Genomic DNA, 22,231 nt, shown 5'->3' with positions numbered 1-22,231 from the left:
AGGTTTGGATTGCGGGGGAGGGGGGCTATTTTGTTCTACAAAATAAAGAAGATGCAGTTTTATACAAAAATAATATAAAGAATTATTAACTATAACAGGATGGTGTGATGAGTGATTCGCTAGTAAGAGATAAAGAGAATACTAAAGAATATAGAAATAGCAGATATAAGGAGCAGCCATTAACCCTAGGGCTAAGATGAGCACCAAGGAAGAATTCCCCATTCCCCCATCACCACTCAAGGATTGAGATCCAGACCGTGTAAAGGGCTTAGCTGTGGCTTGCTGAATGGCTGCACAATTGCTGGGTTGCTTCGCCACAGAACATGCTGGAAATCTGCCTTCTAGAGTACCTCATAATGCTGTGCATGGGAGATGCTTCCCTGCTACAAAATCATTCAAGTCAGAGTGACCTCCAGGTTCATGTGTTGATGCTTGCTTCTACTTCAGAACCTGGCTTAGTAGGAACTGGGTGCTACAGGAGCCTACTGAGTAAGTGCACTGCAAGAAGCAGCAAAATTCTCCATTGTTCTCTACTGATTTTTTTTTTTTTAAGTAACCTGTAGATTAATAGATATTTTTTGGAGACAAAACTATAGTTTTGAGAGATACACAAAAGCAAAGAGGTAATCACTATAAGTCAGGGGGGAGAGATTTTCTTTTTTTCTTTTTTTTTTTTTAATGAGGCTTATAAAATATTTACAAGAACGTTTGCCTATTGGTTTTATGCAGGTTTCTGTGTCATATTTTTAAAAATCAGTGAAAAGAGATCAAAGCTATCACATAAATAGGGGCAGTAATTCTGAAAACTCTAGATAGAATGCAACTAAGAACAACACAGGTGTCTGGGCAAAGGTGTAATGGCCACCATAACAAGAAAGGTATCTTAAGACAGTCATCAAAACAGGCAACTCCATAGAATTTATTTTAGGATCACTTGCTTAATGGAAGATTGGGTTGAAGACCTAGCAACTCTGTGCAGATTATTCTCCACTACAGTCTCCTGTTCCTGTTCTTTTTTAGTAGTATAATCCAGGTACTGATAATCGACAAGACAAAGGGACAGAAATGCAGCAGCGCCAGGCGCTATACCTCCTGGTGGTCTTGTGATAGATGGTTGTTTATAATTGATACTATCACCAGTTTGATATTCATCTCAGTTGTTATGCCATTTTGGCTGTTACTAACAAAAATATTTATGGTTTCATTTTAAGGAACACATAATTATCAATTGGAAGGCTTTGATATGCTTGCTAAGGACAGGTTGGTCAAAGGTCACAGCATGAAACAAAAAGTCAAATAAAATTGGGACACAGATGGAATTTATTTTGTTCACACCTACATCTATGAACTAGAGCTATTAAAACAAAATAAGAAAACGGCTTTTATTCATGAGGGATGGGACACCTGCCCACACTGTTCCGTCCAGAAGAGCATTTTTATCCGTCCGTCATTCTATCACTGATGTGTACATTTATATAGTGAGTTGGTATTTGTATCTGTGCTTGTTCTATGCTGGTTGTTCTCACCTTGATAAGCAGAAAATATAAACTACTAGGGCCCTACCCCTGGAGATTTTGATTCAGAAGCTCTGTAGTGGAATCGGCATCTTTCTGTTTGTTTAATGTTCCATGGTCAATTGTGCTGAAAAGCCATTTCTTACTCCATTACCATATTTTTTAAGTTTGGGCTTAGACACCAGTGTCATTCTTACATTCCCTATACAGTTAGCTTTTAAGTCCAGTCTCTTGCTCTTAACACTTCTCTATCCTTTTCCTCATACCTTTCTTTACCTTTGCCTTGATTACTCTCCTGAAGTATGGAATTTGTCTCCTAATGGTCTCTTAGTTGATGTTTAAAGCCCTCAAATACATCTTGCAACCTGCTACCAGACCATTGTAAACTAATGATTAGATCATGTGATTAACTCTATTTATGAAAGATGGGTCTTCATTACCTATAGAATAAAAGTCAGTCTCCTAGAAATACTCCACAGTCCTGCTCCTACTTTGCCAAACATCTCTTTCCCCACAAAAGGATTCCCTCCTTCCCTAGCACTAATCATGTTGAACTATTTGCAGATTACAGAATATTCTATTCCTTTTCCATGCTTTCCTGTCTTGGTGTTCATTGAGTGTTCTGGTCTTGGAATTGCCCATATTCCAACTTTGGAATTCGTCTTTAAGGACTCTTAGTCATCTCTGATGAAACCTTTTCTAATAGCACTTGTCTTTCAAATGGAATTGACTATTCTTAGTACTCCTTCACTAATATGGATATTTTTCATAGACCCTATAACCTTTTATTGTACTTACTTGTCTCAAGTTTATCTTTGTAGTGAAACTGACCCTTGTGGGGACAAGGACTCTTTCATTGGCTTACTTTGTATTTCTAGCAATGTCCGTGGCACGTGGTTTATTTCTGTCCTAAAGCAATCTTAGAAATACTATGAATACTACACATTTTACTGACAGATTATCCTCCTGAAATCTGAGAAAAGTGATTCACATTCTTATTTATTCAGCTTTCTGTGCCTCCTTATTTGGCATACATGTCCTGTAGAAAGATTAAAAACTTGCACATTTAGTCTGTTTGGTTTTTCTTTTTTTAAATTTTTAAAGGAAACGAAACCCAAGAGAGCTTAAAATTAATGTAAGACCTATTTATTTTACATTTCAACATCTCTTATCTGTTTGTTATTTCTGAATACAGCATTAAGTAAGTGCTGCTGATATTATTTGATAGGTTCCATGGTGGTGCTACTTTGCAAAAGGTACCGAAATGACTAGCTTTCTGTATCAACCATTAATATCCCTTTTTTCCTAGCCTTCTTTGAATCCAGAAGCTGGCAAACAGAATCAGCCATGCAGACCTATTGGGACCCCTTCTGGAGTGTGGGGTAGGTAGATTTTGCCATTTTAAAGGCACAACTTTAAATTTTTCATAGGGAGAAGGCGAAAGTTCTTTATCTCTCTTTTTTTGTTTCATCTTGTTTCTCATCTCATCCATTTGCACATAGTAACTAACACCTATTGACTCTTACTCTGCCCCCCAAAATACCATTGAAATGTAATAGTAGTGGAGTCAATACAGATTATTGAGAGCTTGTAGAGCACTGAAATTGGAAGCAGATTTTAAGCAAAGGGAGAATATAAAGCTTATAAGAAGTAATTTTTAATTAACATTGGTAATTTTCCTATAACAATTAAATTGAATTTTATATGTTATCAGTGTTTCCTACATAATTGGTAGGCATATATAACAGTGTATTCTAAGCATTCTTCATATTTCTAAATAGTTTTCTAAAGTGTTATTAGGCTGTATAATACCAGATCCTATAGATTGTTTTATTCAACCAGGTTCCAATTGCTTAGTTTTGGGGGGGAGGGGGATTGGCAATTATAAATGATGCTTGTTATATAGGGCAAGGAGAAAATCTATAAATATACACGTTTATACATATGTGTGTGTGTGTGTTTGTGTGTATATATATAAATACATACACACATATATGGGAATAACTAGCCTTATAAAAGAATTAACAGACAAATCAGTGTATTTCAAACCAAACCTGATCTGTGGCATTGGAATCTTCGGCATTTACAAATTGGACTCTCCTAGTCCCTACATTAGACATATTCAGTAGCCAGGCATATTATTGGGAAGGCTTTATCTAAATGCTGGGTTTGTATCTTGAGTTTTAGGATTAAGTATGATTGCTGTACCATTTCTCCTTTGTTGACGATATATAGCTTTGCTCCAGTTTGCCTCATCAGAAGGTCCCATGGCAGTTTCCCCAGTTTTCTCATATCCATTCCCATGCTGACAGGAGCTACCACCCTTGGATATATTCTTGTTTGGTCTGTGCCTAAGTGACACACCTTACACTAGAAATGTTATGCCCCTGAAATACTACTATCTTTGGACTTTGTGGTTGATTTCTGAATTTAGAATAAGGTGCTTAATATGCTGTCTTTTTTCTATGGTTCCCAGGTAGTGTCACTTTTGGGAGTATCTGTTAACTGCACACTAGGAAATGTTTGTCCCTCAGTCTCAATTGTCAACGGTTTGTTGAAAGTGAGGCCTTCATATAAACTGTGCTTCCTGTTAACTGATATTTTTGCATTCTTTTGTTTCTCCACTGTTGTATTTCACAGAAAACCCACCTGGTGCCAAACAAACCTCCAAAATGCTAGTTATCAAAAAAGTTTCCAAAGAAGATCCTGCTGCTGCCTTCTCTGCTGCATTCACCTCACCAGGATCTCACCATGCAAATGGGAACAAATTGTCCAACATGGTTCCAAGTGTCTATAAGAACCTGGTTCCTAAGCCTGCACCACCTCCTTCCAAGGTATGATTTGGAATCCATATAAGAACTTTATAGAGCAGAGGTTTGGGAATAAATCAGAAAAAAATAGTAAATTTATATTTTTCTGTTGAATCATTCACCACATATTCAGAACTTGTTATGTGTTCTATTATATTCTGTCTCCAAACTCTCTTACTGCTGCCAACTGGATTTTTGGTAGGCCTCTCATTCATTAACTTCATCTCATAAACCTGCTTGTTCTGATTCGCTGTTTCCATTAATAGCACTAACATCCATCTGATCACTTAGCTGCATATTTTGACTGCTTCTTTCCTGTATTTCCTCATCTTTCTATTTATCTTCCACAGAACTGCCTGAATGGTCATCCTAGAATATGTCATGTCCTTTTCCTAAATCCCTTCAGTGTTTCCAAGCCCATCTATATATGGTAGGGGTTGGTAAACTTTTCTGTAAAGGATCAGATAAATATTTTTAGGCTTTGCGGGTCACATATGACATGTGGTCTTTGTTTGGCCCATGGATCATCGTTTGCCAACCCGTGATCTTATAAAGCAGTGTCCAAACTCTATAGCCTAAGCCAAATCCATCTTTTACGTTTTACTACCCCTACTTTCTCTTACCTGGGAAATTATTCATTCTTCAAGTTCATGCCATATTCTGTGAATCCTTTTCTCTCACATATATCTAAAGATCTCTAATTGCTATACTTCTATGATAGAATACCACTTTGTCGCTTATCACACTTAATTGCTGCTTTTTTATTTCTTCAATTGGTTGTAATCTCCTTAAAGGCAGGTCTCACATCCTTTTCATATGTATATCCTAGCATTCTCATGAAAGCACATGGTAATTGCTTGAATGAATTCCAGCTTCTGTAAGGAAACAGAATTTACTGTGTGCAAGCACAGTGTTTGGCACTAATGAGAAACACAAAGAAGGATAACTAACATTTGGTCATGACCCTCCATGAGCTGGAAGTCTAATTGGATTACCAAGATAATGATATGAAAGGTCATATGATTGTATGTGAAATAAAATAATGACAAATTCTAATAACAAATCCTAAAGAGATTTGGAATAACTATATTGAACACTATTTATTTATGTAATTCAGAGGAGCAGGAGCAGTTCTGACTATGACCATCAAGGGAAATTTTACTGAAAAACTGTAATTTAACTGATCTTTGAAGGATAGTCCAGCTTTGAATGGGCAGAAGAATCTGTAGAATAATACAAACTGTAAGAGAACAGGTGGTTAAATAAAAGTTCTGAAACGAGCACTGGCTGGTTTTGCTCAGTGGTTGGAGTCAACCTGCAGACTAAAGGGTCCCGGGTTTGATTCCGGCCAAGGGCACATACCTCAGTTGCAGGCTTGATCGCCAGCCCTAGTTGGGTTGCATGCAGGAGGCAACCAATTGATGTGTCTTTCTCACATCGATGTTTCTCTTTCTCTCCCTTCCACACACTCTGAAAGGCAATGGAAAAAATATCGTCAGGTTAGGATTAAAAATAAATAAAAATTTGAAAGTTCTGAAACCGGAAAACACTAGGCATATTTGAGGGCTAATGAATGAATCCATTTAATTACTCCTGGTAGCGTTGGAGAAATATCAGGACTGAGGGTCGTTATCTTAGTGATAATAAAGCTTTCAGGGTAGATAAGATCTCTAAGAGAAAAGAAGTGTAAAGAATGGGAAAATAAGACTTGGGGAAAATATTTAATATTTCATAAATATTAGGAAAATAACAGCATAGTCTATTGTAATTCAGACAGAAAAACTATACTGTCAAAGAAATCTGGTTGGGTGAGTTTAAGATAGCAGCCAGGGCCTGGCCGAGTGTGGCTCAGCGGTTGAGCGTCGACCTAGGATCCAGGAGATTGAGGTTCAATCCCCAGTCGCGGTATGCAGAAGGCTATCAGGGACTCCTCATCGTTGATATTTCTCTCTCTCCCCCCCCCCATCCCTTCCTCTCTCTGAAATCAATGAAGTTTTGTTTTTATTTTTTTTAAACATAGCCAGGGGCCCTGGTTAGGACTTGTGTGGGAGGCAACCAATTGATACGTCTCTCTCGTATCTATGTCTGTCTGTCTCTCCCCTCTATCCCTCCTCCCTCTCCTCTACTCTCTCTAAAAAATAAAATAAAAAAAATAGCAGGCAGGGGTTTTCAACACTTGTCAATTACTGGTGAGAGGTTGAGGAAAAGAACTGGAAAAAAAAAATTATTTTGTTTTAAATATATCTTTATTGATTTCAGAGATAGGAAGGGAGAGAGAGAGGGAGAAACATCAGTGATGAGAGTCGTCATTGATCGGCTTCCTCCTGCACGCTCCCGACTGGGGATCAAGCCCGCAACCCACGCATGTGCCCTGACCAGGAATCGAACTTCAATCTCCTGTATCCTAGGTCAATGCTCAACCGCTGAGCCACGCCTGGCCAGGCTGAAAAAATATTTTTTACCTTAGCAGTTTGAAAGTTTTTTGTAATCTTTGAGTTGAGGTTTTAGGAAAGTAGTGCAGGTCTGGAAGAACGATTCAGGAGACTCTGGAATTATGTAGGTTGAAGTGGTGATAGTGGTACCTTTGAGACTTAACAGTAAAAGGAAATAGAATATAGGTGGTGATGAGGTTAAGTGAAAGGATGCAGAAAATCGTTAGGAAGCCCCTTGAGAAACCTTGAAATATACTTGAAAGAGGTCATTAATGGATTAAGGCCCAAGAAGAAATAACAGGAATAAAACTAACAAGCAGAATTATATTTGAAAAGGGTTTAGGATACTTGTACCTCTGGTGCGTAATGGAAAGAATGTGAATTCAAGTCAAGAGAACAACTACTATAAAGAAACAGTATAGCATAGAAATTAATAGCAGGCTTTGGAATAGACAGATTCCACTTTGCACCTTCTTTGTGATAGGACCTTGGACAAGTTTCTTAAGTTCTAAGTTTCCATTTCATCATCTATAAAGTGGAGGTAATAGTACCAGTCTTTTAAGGGTTCTTTGAAGCATAATGAGAAAATTCAGTGAAGTCCTTAAAATTAGCATAGAGTAAGTACTAGTAAATGGCAGCTATTACTGTCGAGATGGCACCTTAAGTTTGTTCCATTCTTTTAAGAGTTTAGGAAGAGTTTTCATAGGTGTTACTTCATTTGAAATGTCTACAAGCATTCTGTTATACAATAGGAGAGTGTAAAAATGAGTAAAACAGTTTTATGTCCTCAAAAATCTTTAGGGGGTAGTGCTCACTTTGGCAGCACATAGACTAAAATTGAAATGATAGAAGATTAGCATGGCCCCTGCGCCTGGATGACACGTAGATTGGTGAAGCATTCCATATTTTTGTGTTTAAAATGTAAAAAAAAAAATCTTTAGAAGGTAAAGAAGTGGCAAGAATAAAAGAGAGCTTAGGATAAGTTTAGTCCTGTTGTGTAGGACTAAGTTGAGGGTAGATTGAAAATAGGAAAACTAATGTAAAGGCTGCTGTTGTTGCCCTTGTAGAAGGTAATGGAGCCTGAACAGGGATGATAAAAGGCAAAGAAGGAAGGTGGTGATGCCACATAATGGGAAGCAGATTAGACAGAGGAGGAAAACAGAGGACACTAAGTATTCTTCCCTGGGAAACTAATGACTATGAACCATTTCACTGAGAAAGATCAGTTTCAGGAGAAGTTGATGAGAGTGGATCTGTGTACCTTGGATGTGAGATGTTAGCCCGCTGGGGTGGGGAACCTTTTTTCTGCCAAAGGCCAGTTGGATATTTACCATTCTTGAGCCATACAAAACTATCAACTTTAAAATTAGCTATGAAAAAAAACTCCTAGATTTACTGAATTTTGAGTCCCGCCTGCAGGTTGCTTTGTCAGGGCAGACCAAATAATTTCACTTCTTTCAGCTTCACTCCATTGACATGCTTTGTCTTCCCTGTTCTCTTCAGACAGTGTAATTGACTGTATTCCAGCTACGCTGTCATGATAGTTGGGGCCAGGGCCAGAGTGACAGAATGTGCCCAGACCCCACAAGGCTGAGCAACAGAAGGGCCTCTGGACTAAACAGTTTCCACTCTCAACTGGAACTAGCCTCCTGCCATTGAAGTTCCTGGAAAGCAGCATTTTTCTGCTGTGCTTTTTTGAGGGGTATTAGGATTACATCAAGGTTAACAATATACCATAAAAGAAAACATTGGGGGTCATGTAAGTTTGGAAAATGCTGTATATTATATCTGTTTCTCAAACTCACATGTACAGTTAAATGCTTTGAGAAATAGTATAGTAAAGAAACCTGTTGAACTTTACCCTAGCATCTCCCAGGCTTATTGAACTAGAGTTCTCTTTTTTTTTTTTTTTTTGAGAAATACCTATTAATATCCTGCGGATCTTTTGGTTCCCATCTGCCTTTTTATTTCAAGTGCCTAAGAGGTTGTATACTTCCCAAACATGTTGAAACAGGTAGCTCTGAGAACTCATGTTCCCACATAACATTTCAATCTTTGCCTTACGATCTTACAGGCTGAGATTCTGTCTGCATGCTTGTTCTGACTGATCTGTTCTTTCTTCCCATGTAGCCCAGTGCATGGAAAGCTAACAGAATGGAACACAAATCAGGATCCCTTTCCTCTAGCCGGGAGTCTGCTTTTACCAGTCCAATCTCTGTTACCAAACCAGTAGTACTGGCTGGTGGTGCAGTTTTAAGCTCTCCCAAAGAGGTGAGTTGAGGATAAAGCAGAGGCCTTTTCTAAAGTTGCCTTTTCCTGTTTACTTAACTGAGATACACAGTGTTACATGTACAGCTCTAACTCTATTTCCTTTGTATCTATGCTTAGCTCAGTGTCATTTGTTTACTGGTGATTCCTGTTAGCATGCAAAGATGGGCAGTAGCTAGGTGGGGTAGTTGCTCTGTGGTAGACCAGAGTCAGCCTATGTTATACTGACATTATGCTGGTGTCTGTAGAAAAATCAAGGAGGTGCTATATAAGCCATCTGGTCTTAACTGTAAAAAATGAGCAAAGATAAAGTCTGTTTAAATGAAAAGGCAGCTTTTTTGTTTGGGGGGGCAGGTGTTTATTTGGGGGGTTAAAAAACAGAATGATAAATAGGCTACCAGATTCTGGGAATCAGTCCATGTAGAAGTGACCCAGAGAATCCCAGTTCTTGCTGTTTAATGTCAGGAACAATCTGTTTGTGGTATATGTGCAGAGTCCCTCCAGCACCACTCCTCCAATTGAGATCAGCTCCTCTCGTCTGACCAAGTTGACCCGCCGAACTACCGACAGGAAAAGCGAGTTCCTAAAGACTCTGAAGGATGACCGGAATGGAGACTTCTCAGAGAATAGAGACTGTGACAAACTAGAGGATGTAAGAGCAGAGGATTTTTCTGGGGCAACATAGGTGTTTCCCTATGTTATATGTGTGTTTTTGTTTTTTATTTTCCTTCTTAGGAGAAAGATGTGGCAAGTTTTTTAAATGTACAGAGAAGTATCTGTAGAAGTATTAGAGTGAGTTTAATCCTTTGTTCAACAGATTTCAAATTAGGGCTTATTTTAATGGTAGTTACCTTGGGACTCGGTATTCTTATTAAACTGAGAACCACTGCTTAAGTCTTGAATTGGTCAGTTCTGTAAGATGTTGGTAAATAATAGAAGCTTTTGTCAGTTAGGATTATGTTATGTTGCATAGGTAAGAACATAGGTATTAGCTTATGCCACAGTTGACATAACCTGTAATTAAGATATTTTTATTGATTTTTAGAAAGGGGAAGGGAGAGGGGGAGAGAAACATGGATGTGAGAGTGAAACATCGATCAGCTGCCTCCTGCACCCCCCCCGCCCCCCCATCAGGGATGCCCCCCGACCAGGGATCGGGCCCAAAACCCGAGCATGCACCCTGACTGGGAATCAAACCATCAACCCTTCAGTGCACAGGATGACACCTAACTGAGCCACACTGGCCAGGGCAAGTCCTCATTTTTAAATGGGGAAAACCTATGGATTGAAGTTGTCTTCTGGAAAGCAGTTCTCTATGTTCTGACTTTTTCATCGTGTAGATTGCTTTTCTTGCCCAAAAGGATTGTTATACCAAGTGTGTTCTTTTCCTTATTGCAGTTGGAGGACAACGGCACACCTGAACCAAAGGAAAATGGAGAGGAAGGCTGTCATCAGAATGGTCTCCCTCTTCCTGTAGAGGAAGAAGGGGAAGTCCTTTCACACTCTCTGGAAGCAGAGCACAGGTAAGTGAGGATCAGATCACAGAGCATCCTGTGTGTGGCCTGCAGGGAGCTGGACCATACTTAAGACAGCATTTCAAATTGAGTCCAACATACAGAGAGAAGTCCCATGAGCACCCTAACTTTTTCTCTCTGTATGCCCTCAGATTGGCCTGTTTCTCAATGGGCGTTCCTTTACAAATTCAACCAGCTTTTTAATTTTTTTTTCTTAATTTTTTTTCCAATATGTTTTTATTGATCTCAGAGAGAGGAAGAGGGAAAGAGAGAGAGAGAAAAAATCAATGATAAAATAGAGTCATTGATCGGCTGCCTTCTGCATGCCCCCTTCTGGGGTTCAGTCCTGCAACCCGGGCATGTGCCCTGACCAGGAATCAAATTGTGACCTCCTGGTTCATAGGTCGATTCCCAACCACTGAGCCACACAAGCTGGGCTCAACCAGCTTTTTCATACTTTTGTGTAGTTTAGTTTTAGACTGAGTTTGTGGCTCCAGTTGGTAAGAGGAGAGGGGAACCTGTTTCCTGGGACTATTATGCTGTCCCCTTGGACCCTCCTGGCTCAACTGAGCCATTACCTCAAGACCCCTTTAAGGGGCCTTGGGAGGCATGAAGCTCCCATGTCTAGAACTTGTTCTTTAAATGAGGGCCTTGAACACAGAGCAGCCAGCTGTCTGGGCAGCTAGATGGCACATGGGGTCTGCTGAGAATGATAGTACCTTCCTGAAAGGAGGCTCCTGTGCAGAGGAACTTTAGGGGTCACAAGGTTAGGAAGGAGACAGTAATGCCATGAAATTGAAAAAGAACTTCAGTACATGTGGAAATGTGCTAATTTGCTCACAAAAGTGAGATTTATTCCTCTTTGACTCTTTATGCTGCCTTATTTTCTACTGCTTTTACTCTCTCTCTTCTGTAAGTCTTATGCTGTAGAAAGAGCAACTGTGGAGATCCCCCATTTAATTACAAGCTCCTAAATAATGATAATTCAAGCTTATCCCTCTGGAGAGAAAGGAACTTAAGTTTCTTCTCTAAAATCCATGTGGGCACTATTGCCCCTGGGCAGGAAAGTTTTCTGTGGAAAATCGTGGGCTTCCCACTTATGCTTAAAGTTATGTTTTCTTGGCCTGACCTGCCTCCTCCAGGTTATTAAAAGCAATGGGATGGCAGGAATATCCTGAAAATGACGAGAATTGCCTTCCCCTCACAGAGGACGAGCTTAAAGAGTTCCACATGAAGACTGAGCAGGTATGTCATAAGCCTTTCCTGGACACCAGTTAACGAGGAGGAGTCGTCAGGGCAGTCACTGCCCTTAGGGAGCCCAGCTTAGCGTGAGAGAAGGACCTTAAAAACGAAAATAAAAGTTGCCACCGTCAAAATGTTGAAGAACATCTAAATCTGCCTAGGCAGTAGGGATCTCCAGTGTTGCGTACAAAAGCCAGGTCAGTCGTTAGCAGATTTCAGAAGGTAGTATGTTCTTTATCCTGGAAGCTTTCACCCCTTATCAGAACCACAAGACTGTATTCGAAAGTTATGGACTGAGCCCTTGGTCCCTAGGGAAGCAGGCTCACCATCCTCTGCTTTTAGCCCTGTGGGTTTCCTCTGATGTTCTGGCCAGAGCCACAAAGCCAAATATGAATTTATTCAATAAATGCTTGGATTCTTGCTCTGAATAAAATACTGCCAGACCTTAGGGTTTACAGTGATGGACAAGACCAGTAGGGTCTCTACAAACCTCGTGGAGCTTATGTCCTGGTGGTATATATATATAATGCATAAATAACAATTGTGTCCTATAAAATGAAAATACAGGCTAAAAGACTTCACTACTCAGAACTCTGTTTCCCTGTCATTGTTACCACCTGAGAACTTGTAGAAACAGGAAATCCCAAACCCTACCCCAGTCATTCTCATTCTGAAGCTGCACTTTAAACAGATCCTTAGATGATTCGTTTGCGCATTAAAGTGTGTGATAAGCACTGCAACAAGCAATCTTTGATCTCTTAGGAGGGTCTCCCTCTACATTCTGCCTAGAATTGAATTCAGGCCTGGTCTTTCCCAGGTCCCAAGGGCCAGTGTCAATATTGATGTTTTATTTTTTGTTTTCTTTTTGTTTCCCTTGCTTACCACAGCTGAGAAGAAATGGCTTTGGAAAGAATGGCTTCTTGCAAAGCCGCAGTTCCAGCCTGTTCTCCCCTTGGAGAAGCACTTGCAAAGCAGAGTTTGAGGACTCAGACACAGAAACCAGTAGCAGTGAAACATCAGATGACGATGCCTGGAAGTAGGCATATAAATGTTCACAGTTAAATCTGACCCATAAACTCAGCTTGTGTGCTTAAGGAGTATACAAAAGAAATCTTTTCCTTTTCTTATGTTGTTGTTGAATATTTCATGCACAAGGGAAATAATCATATCCCAAAGAGAGAGCGATTGGCTTGTTTAGCTTTTGTTGTTGTTCTTTCCTGTTATCTGCTTAATAGAGAGAAATTTGTGTGGTGGGAAAGATTTTTAAAACACACACACAGTATATATGGGGCAATGCACAAGTGGGAGCTGGCAGTACAGAGAGGAGACACTGGTCTGCAGCTACAGCTTCCACCAGCCCTTGGGGCACTCACCCCTGTGCTCAAGCAATCATTGTCAATGACAAAGTGACTATTGAAGTTATAATTGTATTAAATTAATGCTAATAATTTGGATATTTTATTTTATTTTTGGCTGCTCGGGTAACTTTAGCCCTTAACCAAGCATATGTGGGGGTTTTTTTGTGTTTTTTTTTTTTTTTTTCTTTTTTCTTTTTTTTTTTTTTCTTTTTTGGGTACAGCTGTAAAATATTTGGATATAGGAAATGTGTTATTCTTGCAGCCTTGATATTCAGGGTGGATTGTAAAATATAAATTTTTGTGAGATTTCAAAGATTAAGATTATTTTGATAACATTATTTACAGATTTAAAAGATGTGGTTATCACAAGCCTTGAGGGGGAAACTACTGCATAAAATAACTAACTTGGAATAAATATTTTGCATCAGTTTGGATTGTCTTGTGTAAAAAGTATATTTTCTTTAAAATTAGATGAGTGATTTCTTTTTTAGGGAAAATACTTCTGACAGTCTGAGGAACATCTGAATTCAGACACATCTGTTTCTCCTTTTAGCAGCTCCTTTTTTGATGCAGAAAAACCTGTGCAATAAATTACCAGTAATAAAATCAGAAACCCAAATTTATTTCCGGAAACTGTTGTTCACTGCCCATGTATTTACCAATGTACGTGTTTTAAAGGTCTGTGCCTCAATTTTCCTGCTAAATAAGAATATAGGGGAAAGGGTTTGAGCCAATGCTGGCTGGGTGACCAGTGGAGGAGGCCGGTTTTTTTATTCAACAAATACTCCCCAGGCTGTCATGTATACCAGGCATTGTGCAAGGCTCAGGGTGTTACAAAGAGTGCCTGGCCCAGCAGGGAAGAGAATACACAGTTATGTTAAAAATGAAACTTTACCGTGGGCAGGTAGCTCAGTTAGAGCATCGTCCCCATATGCTAAGGTGGTGGGTTCTATCCCCAGTCAGGACACACATAGGAATCAACCAATGAGCGCTGGTCAGTGTGGCTTGGTTGGGCGTTGTTCCACACACTGAAAGGTTGCTGGTTTGATTCCTGGTCAGGGCACATGCCTGGGTGGCGGCTTGATTCTCCAGTAGGGGGTGTGCAGGAGGCAGCAGATTGTTTTGCTCTCACATCGATGATTCTCTCTCTCACCCCCTCTCCCTCCAAAAATCAATACAAATTTTGTTTTTAATCAACCAAAAAATGCATAAGTAAGTGAAACAAATCAATGTTTCTCCCTCTCACTCTAAAATCAGTAAGTTAATTTCAATTTTTTTAATGAAACTTTAGGCAAGATCTGATGGACTAGCAGAAGTTAAACAACAGATATTTACTGACAGTGGCACTCTGGCAGTCCCTACAGTATATAATCCCTAGCGGAAATAGAAGTCCAAGATCATACTCTAATGGGTGACAACAGAGGAGTAACAGGACTGATTTCATGTTAAAAGGATGATTAACTTGAAGTGTGGGGTTTAGAAGGGGAAGGGGTACAGGCTAGAGACAGACCAGAATGACATTTGCTAGATTCTAAAGGTTTGGCAGGCAGAGACCCTATCTACCATATTGTACTAGAGTCTCTTCTGCTAGTGGTATGAACAGTCCATGTGGAAGTAGTGGCTGAGATAGAGCAGTAAGAACTATATTGTATTTCATGGAATATATCTACTTTAAGGCATATTTTTAGGTACTAATAGAAAACTTACCAGTTAAATTATGACATTTCATTAGTTGAATCTGATTTTAGTATTTTAATCCTATGCATTTTAGAATCAATGAAATACATTTATGTACCACATAATGACAACAGACCAGAATACACAACAGTACTCCCATAAGATTATAATGTATCTTAAAAAGTTGCCATCACCTAGTGACATAGCCATCATAAGCACAACACATTATTTACATGTTTGTGGTGATGCTGGTGTGAACAAACCTGCCCTGCCAGTTGTACATAGAGATAAACATAGTACATAATATTTGATAATAACTTACTGGTTTATGTATTTACTATTTTATCAATAGAGTGTGTTCTTTCTACTTACAAAAGAAAGTTTGCTGTGAAGCACTATGCCACGTTACGCTGGCAGCAGTCTCATCTATTTCATGCTTACCATTTCTCGATACAATTTTCTCTTGTGCTTGATTTAATCTCATGGTTTGCACGTGCTGTACAGGCTTGTAGCCTAGGAGCTATAGGCTACACCATACAGCCTAGTGTGTAGTAAGTAGGCTATACCATCTAGGTTTGTATGTTCGCACAAAGACGAAATGGCCTAACAAGGCATTTCTCAGAATGTATCCCTGTCATTAAGAGGCACATAACTGTACTATATTAAACTGGAAGTTAAAAGGTTGAGATAAATAATCCCACCTATTTGGCCTTGGGTTTTGCCACTTAATAGCTTTCTCAGGACAAATTTCTAGAAATGCCCTTTTTATCACTTGGAATTAAGCTGGACTGTGATCACATACTTTGAAACACTTTGTAACCTGCTGCTGCTGCTGGTCATACTTTGCTTGGCCTTACATACTGGTGGCAGTGGGGGAGGGGGGCACTACTCTAAGTCCCTGACTTGTTTAGGAACCTGGGGTTAGCTTGGAGTTCCTGCCTCTTGTACACACACATTTGGGGAGGTGACAGGGAGGTTTGGCCAACAGGAAAAGGCATGCTTGACTGGTGTCAAGTGAAAAGTACCTTTCTGTATTTGATTCCCTCATCTGGTGGACTATGTTTTCCCAAAACTTTCATTCCTTGTGCTGTGCTGATCATCCTCCCTCTCCAGCTGGGAAAATGGAGTGGGAGTTAAGGAGAGACTGCCAGCTTTAATGGGACTTGGTTGTGAAAAAGCTATGGTGGCTTCCAGAGAAGCCCAGTGCAAGGAAAAGCTTTTCAGTCTAGGAGAAAGACATGGGAGTGTGCTCAGCAGTCCTGCAGGCTTGTCTCTTCAGTATTTGGATGGAACAGACCCAATAACGCCCCTTTCAGCCTCCCACCACTCTCCAACCTCTTTTTCAGTTGCAAACTTCAAAACCATCTCAGCAATCCTCCGCCTTTGGGAACAACCAACACTGTTTTTTGAGCTTAACTCACTGTTGAGCAACCATGAGCTCCCAGATTTGCCAGAATAATTTCACGAAGGTGGAAGCCACCATCAACCTGATTAACTTGCATCTGCAGGCCTCCTACACCACCTCTTCGGGCTTCTATTTTGACCCAAGGATGTGGCTCTGGAATGCAAGGCCCACTTCTCAAATTGGCTAAGGAGGAGCACAAAAGCACCAAGCATCTCAGAAAACAAGTGAGGCAGCTGCAAACTCCTCCAGGACATGCAGAAGCCTTTCCAAGATGAGTGGAGTAAAACCCAGGATGCCGTAGAAGCTGCCTAGGTCATGGAGAAGAACCTGAACCTGGCCCTTTTGGGTCTGCATGCCTGGGTTCAGCCTGCAGAGATTCCATTTCTTAACTTCCTAGAGAACCACTTCCTAGATATGAAATTCAAGATGGGTGGCCACCTGGCTAACATCCACAGGCCGGCTGGCTCCAGGTTTGGCTGGGCAAGTTATCTCTTCAAAAGCTCACCCTCAAACATAACTAGGAGCCTTTGGAGCCCAGAGGCCTCTGAGGGGCCCCTCTGCATCACCCTGGTGTCAGGCATTCTCTGCCTGAGCCTCTCCCTGCAGCCACTAGGCAGCCTCATTAGCAACCCTGGAGCCCTCTCCCATGCCCTGGACCAAATGGAAACAGCTTTTTGCAGAAGAAAAATAGACATGGTTTCCTGGCAGAATGCTCATCAAGGCAGACTGCCTATTCTCCCATGTGTTCCAGGAATGGAGAATGACACTAACTTGGGATAGGTCCACTTGGGCAAAACAAAAATGAATAAGGTGACCCTTCCCTGCCAGAGCCCATTAGATAACCAATGATGGAGTGTTACATGGGTTCAGCAAGTCTAAGAAGCAGCTGTTCATTCCCTTTTATTAATACAGAAAGAAAAAAGTATTAGAGACTTGCCTGTCTCATGCAATGAGGTGGAACAGACTTTGTGACATTTTTTCAAGCCAAGGCCTCCTCCCAAAGGTGACCAAGCCTTCCACACCCATTCTCCAGACCTGCCCAGGCCTGTAGTTGCTGCCCAGGGAGCCAAAGCTCCTCCCCAAACAAACTTGATACTGCAGACCCCGTAAACCTGGCCTTTCCTCTGCCTCTGGCTTCCTGTTTCTTCCTCTCCCTTTCCCCTGCTTTCTGTCCTGTCTTCTGCAGGTCTTGGCTTGACATCAGGGAAGGGATTCCTTCCCATGGCCTCCCACTCTGGGGAGCCAGAGCTCCTGCCCTGTGGGTCCTGTGACATGGTTTTCCGCTCCTGGGCCCTGTTGGCCACTCACACTCAGCGCTTCTGCATTGGCCGTTTGACCCGGGAGGTGACACTTGGAGCACAGCCTTCAAAAGCCTCAGAACCACGAAGCCCCACGGTAAGGGCTGGGTAGTCCTTGGCGGTGGCTGGGTAGTCAAGTCACCCTGATTCTCAGGATTCCTCATCCCACACGCTGTATCCAGGTTGTGTCACAAGAACACCAGGGCTTCCCAGACCAGGCGGCCAGCAGATCAGCTTTAAGGAAGCTAACAGAGGAGGTACACCGGGCGCTACCCACGGGTTCAAAACAGCATCCTCCCAAAACCTATAAGTCATTTAAGGGTCAGGTTACCCCTACACGGGGATCGTGGGTTACTGTTATCTCTAGGTGCAGGGGCTGCGACTGTACCTGCAGGAAATGCAACCCTGGGTAGCAACAATCCCCAGGGGGTCAGCAGGGCCCTGGGGGCGTTCAGAGGCTCCGACCCAGGGCCCCAGCTCTCAGGTTGCTGCGAGCCCCGGGGAACGGCTGCGGGCCCTCCACCAGACTCGTACTAAGCGCGTGGTGGAGACAGAGGCACAGAGCCTGGCCCTGGCGCTACGAGGCGAAGGTGAGGGAGAAGGAAGGGGAGGGGGGACTGGGTACTCGCCCCTTGGTCTTAGGTTGCTCTACCCCATTCTCACTTGGTCCCTTAGAACTGAAGCGGCGCCTCCAGGGTTTGGCCCGCCCCCGGGGCGGTATATCTCGCCTATTAGGCCTGGAGCAGGAGCTTGGAGAACTCCGGGCCGAGGCCGGGCGGACAAGGGGAGCGCTAGAGGTGTTGGGAACGCGCGTTCAGCAGCTACAGGCCGAGCCCCGGTGAGATCTGGCGCGCGGGATCCCCGAGGGCCGCGGCGTGGGTCAGCTAGCGGGGGGGGGGATCTGGGGAGCCCGCGAGGGGCGCCACGCGCAAAAGACACATGTTCTGAAGCAGCAGAAAGGCAGCACGGGGGAGTTCGGGATGGGGCGGATTGGCTGGAGGTGTGGATCCGTGGTAACGTCTCCCCACGGGTCGCCCCTCACTCCAGGCCCGGGCTAAACTCCTTGCGAGAGGCAGAACTCTGTTGTCCGGCGCGACAGTCCAACCCAGGGTCTCTGGCTGCGGAGATCGGGTGAGGTCCAGGTCCCGGGAACCGGCATGGGGCGAAGTGCTGATCAGTCTTGAAAAGACGCTGTTACCTTCTTGTCCCCCTGCTCTCTAGGGCCCTGCGGGAGGCCTACATTGGAGCCGGGGGCCGGGACTCCGGCGTTCTCGGCCAGATATGGCAGTTGCAAGTAGAGGCATCGGCTCTGGAGCTTCGGCGGTCACGTACCCGCAGGGGTGAACAGGAGGGGACAGCCAAGAGGGTCTTGGAAGTGGTGGTCTTAGTCTTGAAAGGAGAAAAGGGCAGTGAGGGAGGGCATGTTTGGCATGGGTACCACCTAAGCAAAAGTCCTGAGGTAGACAACCTGGGTGGCCTTTGTGATGGTGACTAGAATGTTAGTTAACAAGTCCGCCCTTGTCCAGAGAATCCTAAGGCTGGAGAGCTGCTCAGAGCTGGACCAAGCTGGTCACCAGAGGTCAAAAGTGACAAGTCAGACTTGTTCATCACAGGAAGGTGGGCAGATTCCACATCCCGGGAGCGTCTAGTAGTGGAGGCTGAAAACCGGCGCCTGGAGGCAGAAATTCTGGCTTTGCAGATGCAGAGGGTTGCAGGCCCAGCACCCTGGGGTCAGTGAGCACCTCAATCCTATCCAACCTAGTCCTCTCCAGAAGGCCAGGCTTAGAGGAAGGGGTGAGAGTGACTATGCATGGGGAATGAGACTCGTGTTTGTGCCCGGTCTGTGTCCGTGTGCATCTCCAGGTGTCTGTGTGGGGGCTTGGCTCTCAGGCAGGGGTATCTCAGCCCAGTTACTTGCTGCTTCCTGCTCAGGGACTCCCTACTCTTCCTCTGCACCTAGGGTCCAGGGAGCCACAACTTGTGGCCAATCCCAGCCCACGCCTGAGAAGGAGGGAAGATCCCCCATGCCTCCCACCACCGGTGGCTCCTCTGCTGCCACCACTTCCACACTCCACGGGCGTCCTATTCTTGGGTGGCACAGGAAAGACTGTGAGGACCCAGGGGTTGGGGTAGGAGCAGCTCTGCTCTGTGTAGTTGGGGGAGCATAGGCATCTTGGAAGCTTTCTAGAGGACTCAACTCTTCCCCACAGCCACAGCTTCCTGGAGCCATAACCAGGAACCTGGGTCTGGATCCACACTTTGTCCTGCCCACAACTGACGTTCTGGGCCCTGCACCCTACGATCCTGGGTGAGGCCTGCTCCCTCCTTTGACATCCTTTGTGCCTTGGTCACCACTGCTAGTTAAGGTCCAGTGAGGGTTGAGGAAATGACTGGGGAGGGGGGGCAGGGGGGATGAGAGGAGTGTAGGTGTTCACTGAGACCTGTGTTCCCAGGGCTGGCCTGGTCATTTTCTATGACTTCCTACGGGGCCTTGAGGCTTCTTGGATTTGGGTGCAACTAATGACTGGCTTGGCTCAAGATGGACAGGAGACAGGAGGGATCACAGCTTTGCCCCCAGCCCTTTGTTTGCCCCCTCCTCCAGCTCCTGGGCCCATGGGCAACTGTGCCATCCTTGCCAGCAGGCAGCCTGCACCCAGGTCAGTAGGTGGGAATTAATGACTTTGGTGCTCCTTGCCATAGTTTTCTCATTTGTGTACAGGGCCAATGGCTCTGAGGGCCAAGTTCTAGGAATGGAATAGAGCCGGTTCTGGCTTCTGACACCTTTTTCATTGTTTTAGACTCCGACCATCACCATCAGTATCCTTGATCTGTGAGCTACAAGCCTGGCAGGGGCTGGCAGGGGCTAGGGCACCACAACCAAAGGCCTGGGCCTCACTGGTGCTCTTTGACCGGGATCAGAGGGTACTGAGTGGCCGTTGGCGTCTTCCACTTCGGGCCCTTCCTCTGGATCCCAGCCTTAGCTTTGGGCAGCAGAATGGAATTCCCCAGGTAAGTGTGGAAAATTGAGATTGAGTCAACTAGAAGGGACAGATACAGTATCATTTCACCTCTCCCCAGGAAGGTCAGACTGAGCTCTTTCTGCGGCTGGTGAATGCAAGAGATGCAGAAGTCCAAACACTGGCAGAGATCAATCCAGCTAATGCCCATGAGTACCAGTACCCACCTCTGGTGAGGGCTCAACTAGAGCTAGGGACACCTTGGGTGTGGTTGGTGTGGTAATAACCATCCTTTGTTGACCACTATGTGCCAAGTCACTACCAAATGCTTTCTGTGTACACATCCGATAGGTAAGTACTATGTAAACAGATGAGGAAAGCAAGAGCACAGTGGAGTTAACTTGGTTCAATGAGTTGAGACTTTGTAGTCCAACTCCAGAACCTGTGCAATTAACCTCTACATAAGCCTTCTGCTAAATATCTGCCTTCTCCCTGTTCCACAGATGTCCGGCTCATCTTCACTGGAAGCCAGCTCCCTTGCCCCAATAGCTGGCTTTGTTGACCCCCCTCCTCCAGCGGAAGAGCCCCTTGGCAGCAGTCAAGGGTAGAGATGGTTTGGGCTGCACCAGCTTTGACCCACCCCCACTGGCTTTCCAAGTCCAGGAGAATGTGGGTATGAATAGCGTAACACGTACAGGACTAGGTCCTAATTGAGGCCTATTCCCAGACCTGCTGCTTTGCTACTGTTCTGATGGAAGCTCTAGAAGCAAAAAGCACATGAGCACAAAATATGAGCTCCAACCAGAGCTTTACCACCTTCTATACATATTTGGCCTTTCTTTACCAGTTTTCCTTTTGTAAAACAAATTGATGAGAGGATTAAATATTGTCAAGTACTTGCAGTATCACCTGGTATATGGGAAGTTTTTTTTGTTTTTAATATATCTTTATTGATTTCAGAGAGAGGAAAGGAGAGGGACAGATAGAAACATCAATGATAAGAGTCATTGATTGGCTGCCTCCTGCACGCCTCCAAATGGGGATCGAGCCTACAACCCAGGCATGTGCCCTGACCGGGAATCGAACCCTGATCGCCTGGGTCCTAGGTCAATGCTCAACCGCTGAGCCACGCCCGGCCGGGCAGGAAGTTCTTTGAAAGGCGACTAAGGGGGCACTCCAGTCACAGCTAAAGGAACTTGATAAACTCATGCCCACCGTTTTTCTGCTAGTCAATTTTATTGCCACACTTCACTCAAACTCAAGTTTTGCCAGGACACACCCCAGGAAGCCTTTCAGGACCTTAAGGTCCCCATAAACAGTAATATCTTATAGCCTTATATACTTACAGATTTGAGGGCAGGGCCCAAACCCAATGTTTCTCCCAAGTAGGGTGTGTCGTGTGAAATCGAGCTGAAATTTTATACCGGGCCTGACTCCAGACCCCAGTGCCAACCGAAGATCAAAGTCCTGGGAGTCAAATATGTCATGACTGTGCTGGCCTGACCCTCATCCCCCCCCCCCCCCCAAAGCCTCAGGACTTTTAATAGAAGGGCATCTTTGGGAAGGAGGTTCACAGCCTGATTCTGCAGCCACAAGTTACTGTAACCACCCCAGAAGAACTCCCCATTTTATTTTATTATTTTTTTAGAGAAAATATAAACTCTGACAAATGGGGTTTACTTGGGGGTCAGCAGAGGGAGCTCTGCCTCCAATATCCCACACCAAAATGCTCCAGGAAGCCCAAGATCCCACTCTA

At 43.6% G+C, this 22,231-nt stretch overlaps 2 protein-coding genes across 7 annotated transcripts in view; both read left to right on the top strand.

Annotated features, from left to right (window-relative positions):
* GPBP1L1 (GC-rich promoter binding protein 1 like 1) overlaps positions 1 to 13,567 on the top strand; it is a 37,468-nt gene extending 23,901 nt beyond the window's left edge. For 4 of the 5 annotated variants that reach the window (XM_081145959.1, XM_081145958.1, XM_081145960.1 and 1 more), the window contains exons 6-12: positions 2,824 to 2,896; positions 4,155 to 4,348; positions 8,887 to 9,027; positions 9,518 to 9,676; positions 10,423 to 10,547; positions 11,681 to 11,783; positions 12,668 to 13,567. In XM_081145959.1, the coding sequence (XP_081002085.1) occupies positions 2,824 to 2,896; positions 4,155 to 4,348; positions 8,887 to 9,027; positions 9,518 to 9,676; positions 10,423 to 10,547; positions 11,681 to 11,783; positions 12,668 to 12,820 (948 nt within the window). In that variant the 3' untranslated portion in view covers positions 12,821 to 13,567. The remainder of the gene's footprint in view (positions 1 to 2,823; positions 2,897 to 4,154; positions 4,349 to 8,886; positions 9,028 to 9,517; positions 9,677 to 10,422; positions 10,548 to 11,680; positions 11,784 to 12,667) is intronic. The other variant, XM_081145962.1, reaches the window with a different exon arrangement.
* Positions 13,568 to 17,280: 3,713 nt separating this feature from the next.
* On the top strand, positions 17,281 to 21,382 carry CCDC17 (coiled-coil domain containing 17). 2 transcript variants are annotated; one of them, XM_081144384.1, is made up of 13 exons: positions 17,281 to 17,615; positions 17,701 to 17,775; positions 17,886 to 18,108; positions 18,194 to 18,356; positions 18,566 to 18,649; positions 18,740 to 18,858; positions 19,132 to 19,248; positions 19,479 to 19,627; positions 19,729 to 19,826; positions 19,972 to 20,175; positions 20,317 to 20,527; positions 20,597 to 20,707; positions 20,979 to 21,382. In XM_081144384.1, the coding sequence occupies exons 1-13, from the start codon at positions 17,442 to 17,444 to the stop codon at positions 21,081 to 21,083; spliced, it is 1,833 nt and encodes a 610-aa protein (XP_081000510.1). In that variant the 5' UTR covers positions 17,281 to 17,441; the 3' UTR covers positions 21,084 to 21,382. The 2 variants fall into 2 exon arrangements, with proteins under 2 accessions (XP_081000510.1, XP_081000509.1); XM_081144383.1 differs by having other exon boundaries at positions 17,302 to 17,615; positions 19,045 to 19,248; positions 20,979 to 21,379.
* Positions 21,383 to 22,231: the final 849 nt, after the last annotated feature.

This window comes from Miniopterus schreibersii, assembly GCF_964146895.1.
Source record: "Miniopterus schreibersii genome assembly, chromosome: 8".
In the NCBI taxonomy this organism is placed as follows: Eukaryota; Metazoa; Chordata; class Mammalia; order Chiroptera; family Miniopteridae; genus Miniopterus; species Miniopterus schreibersii.
The sequence above is the reverse complement of the archived record's forward strand: the minus strand, read 5'-3'. Positions and strand labels throughout refer to the sequence as shown.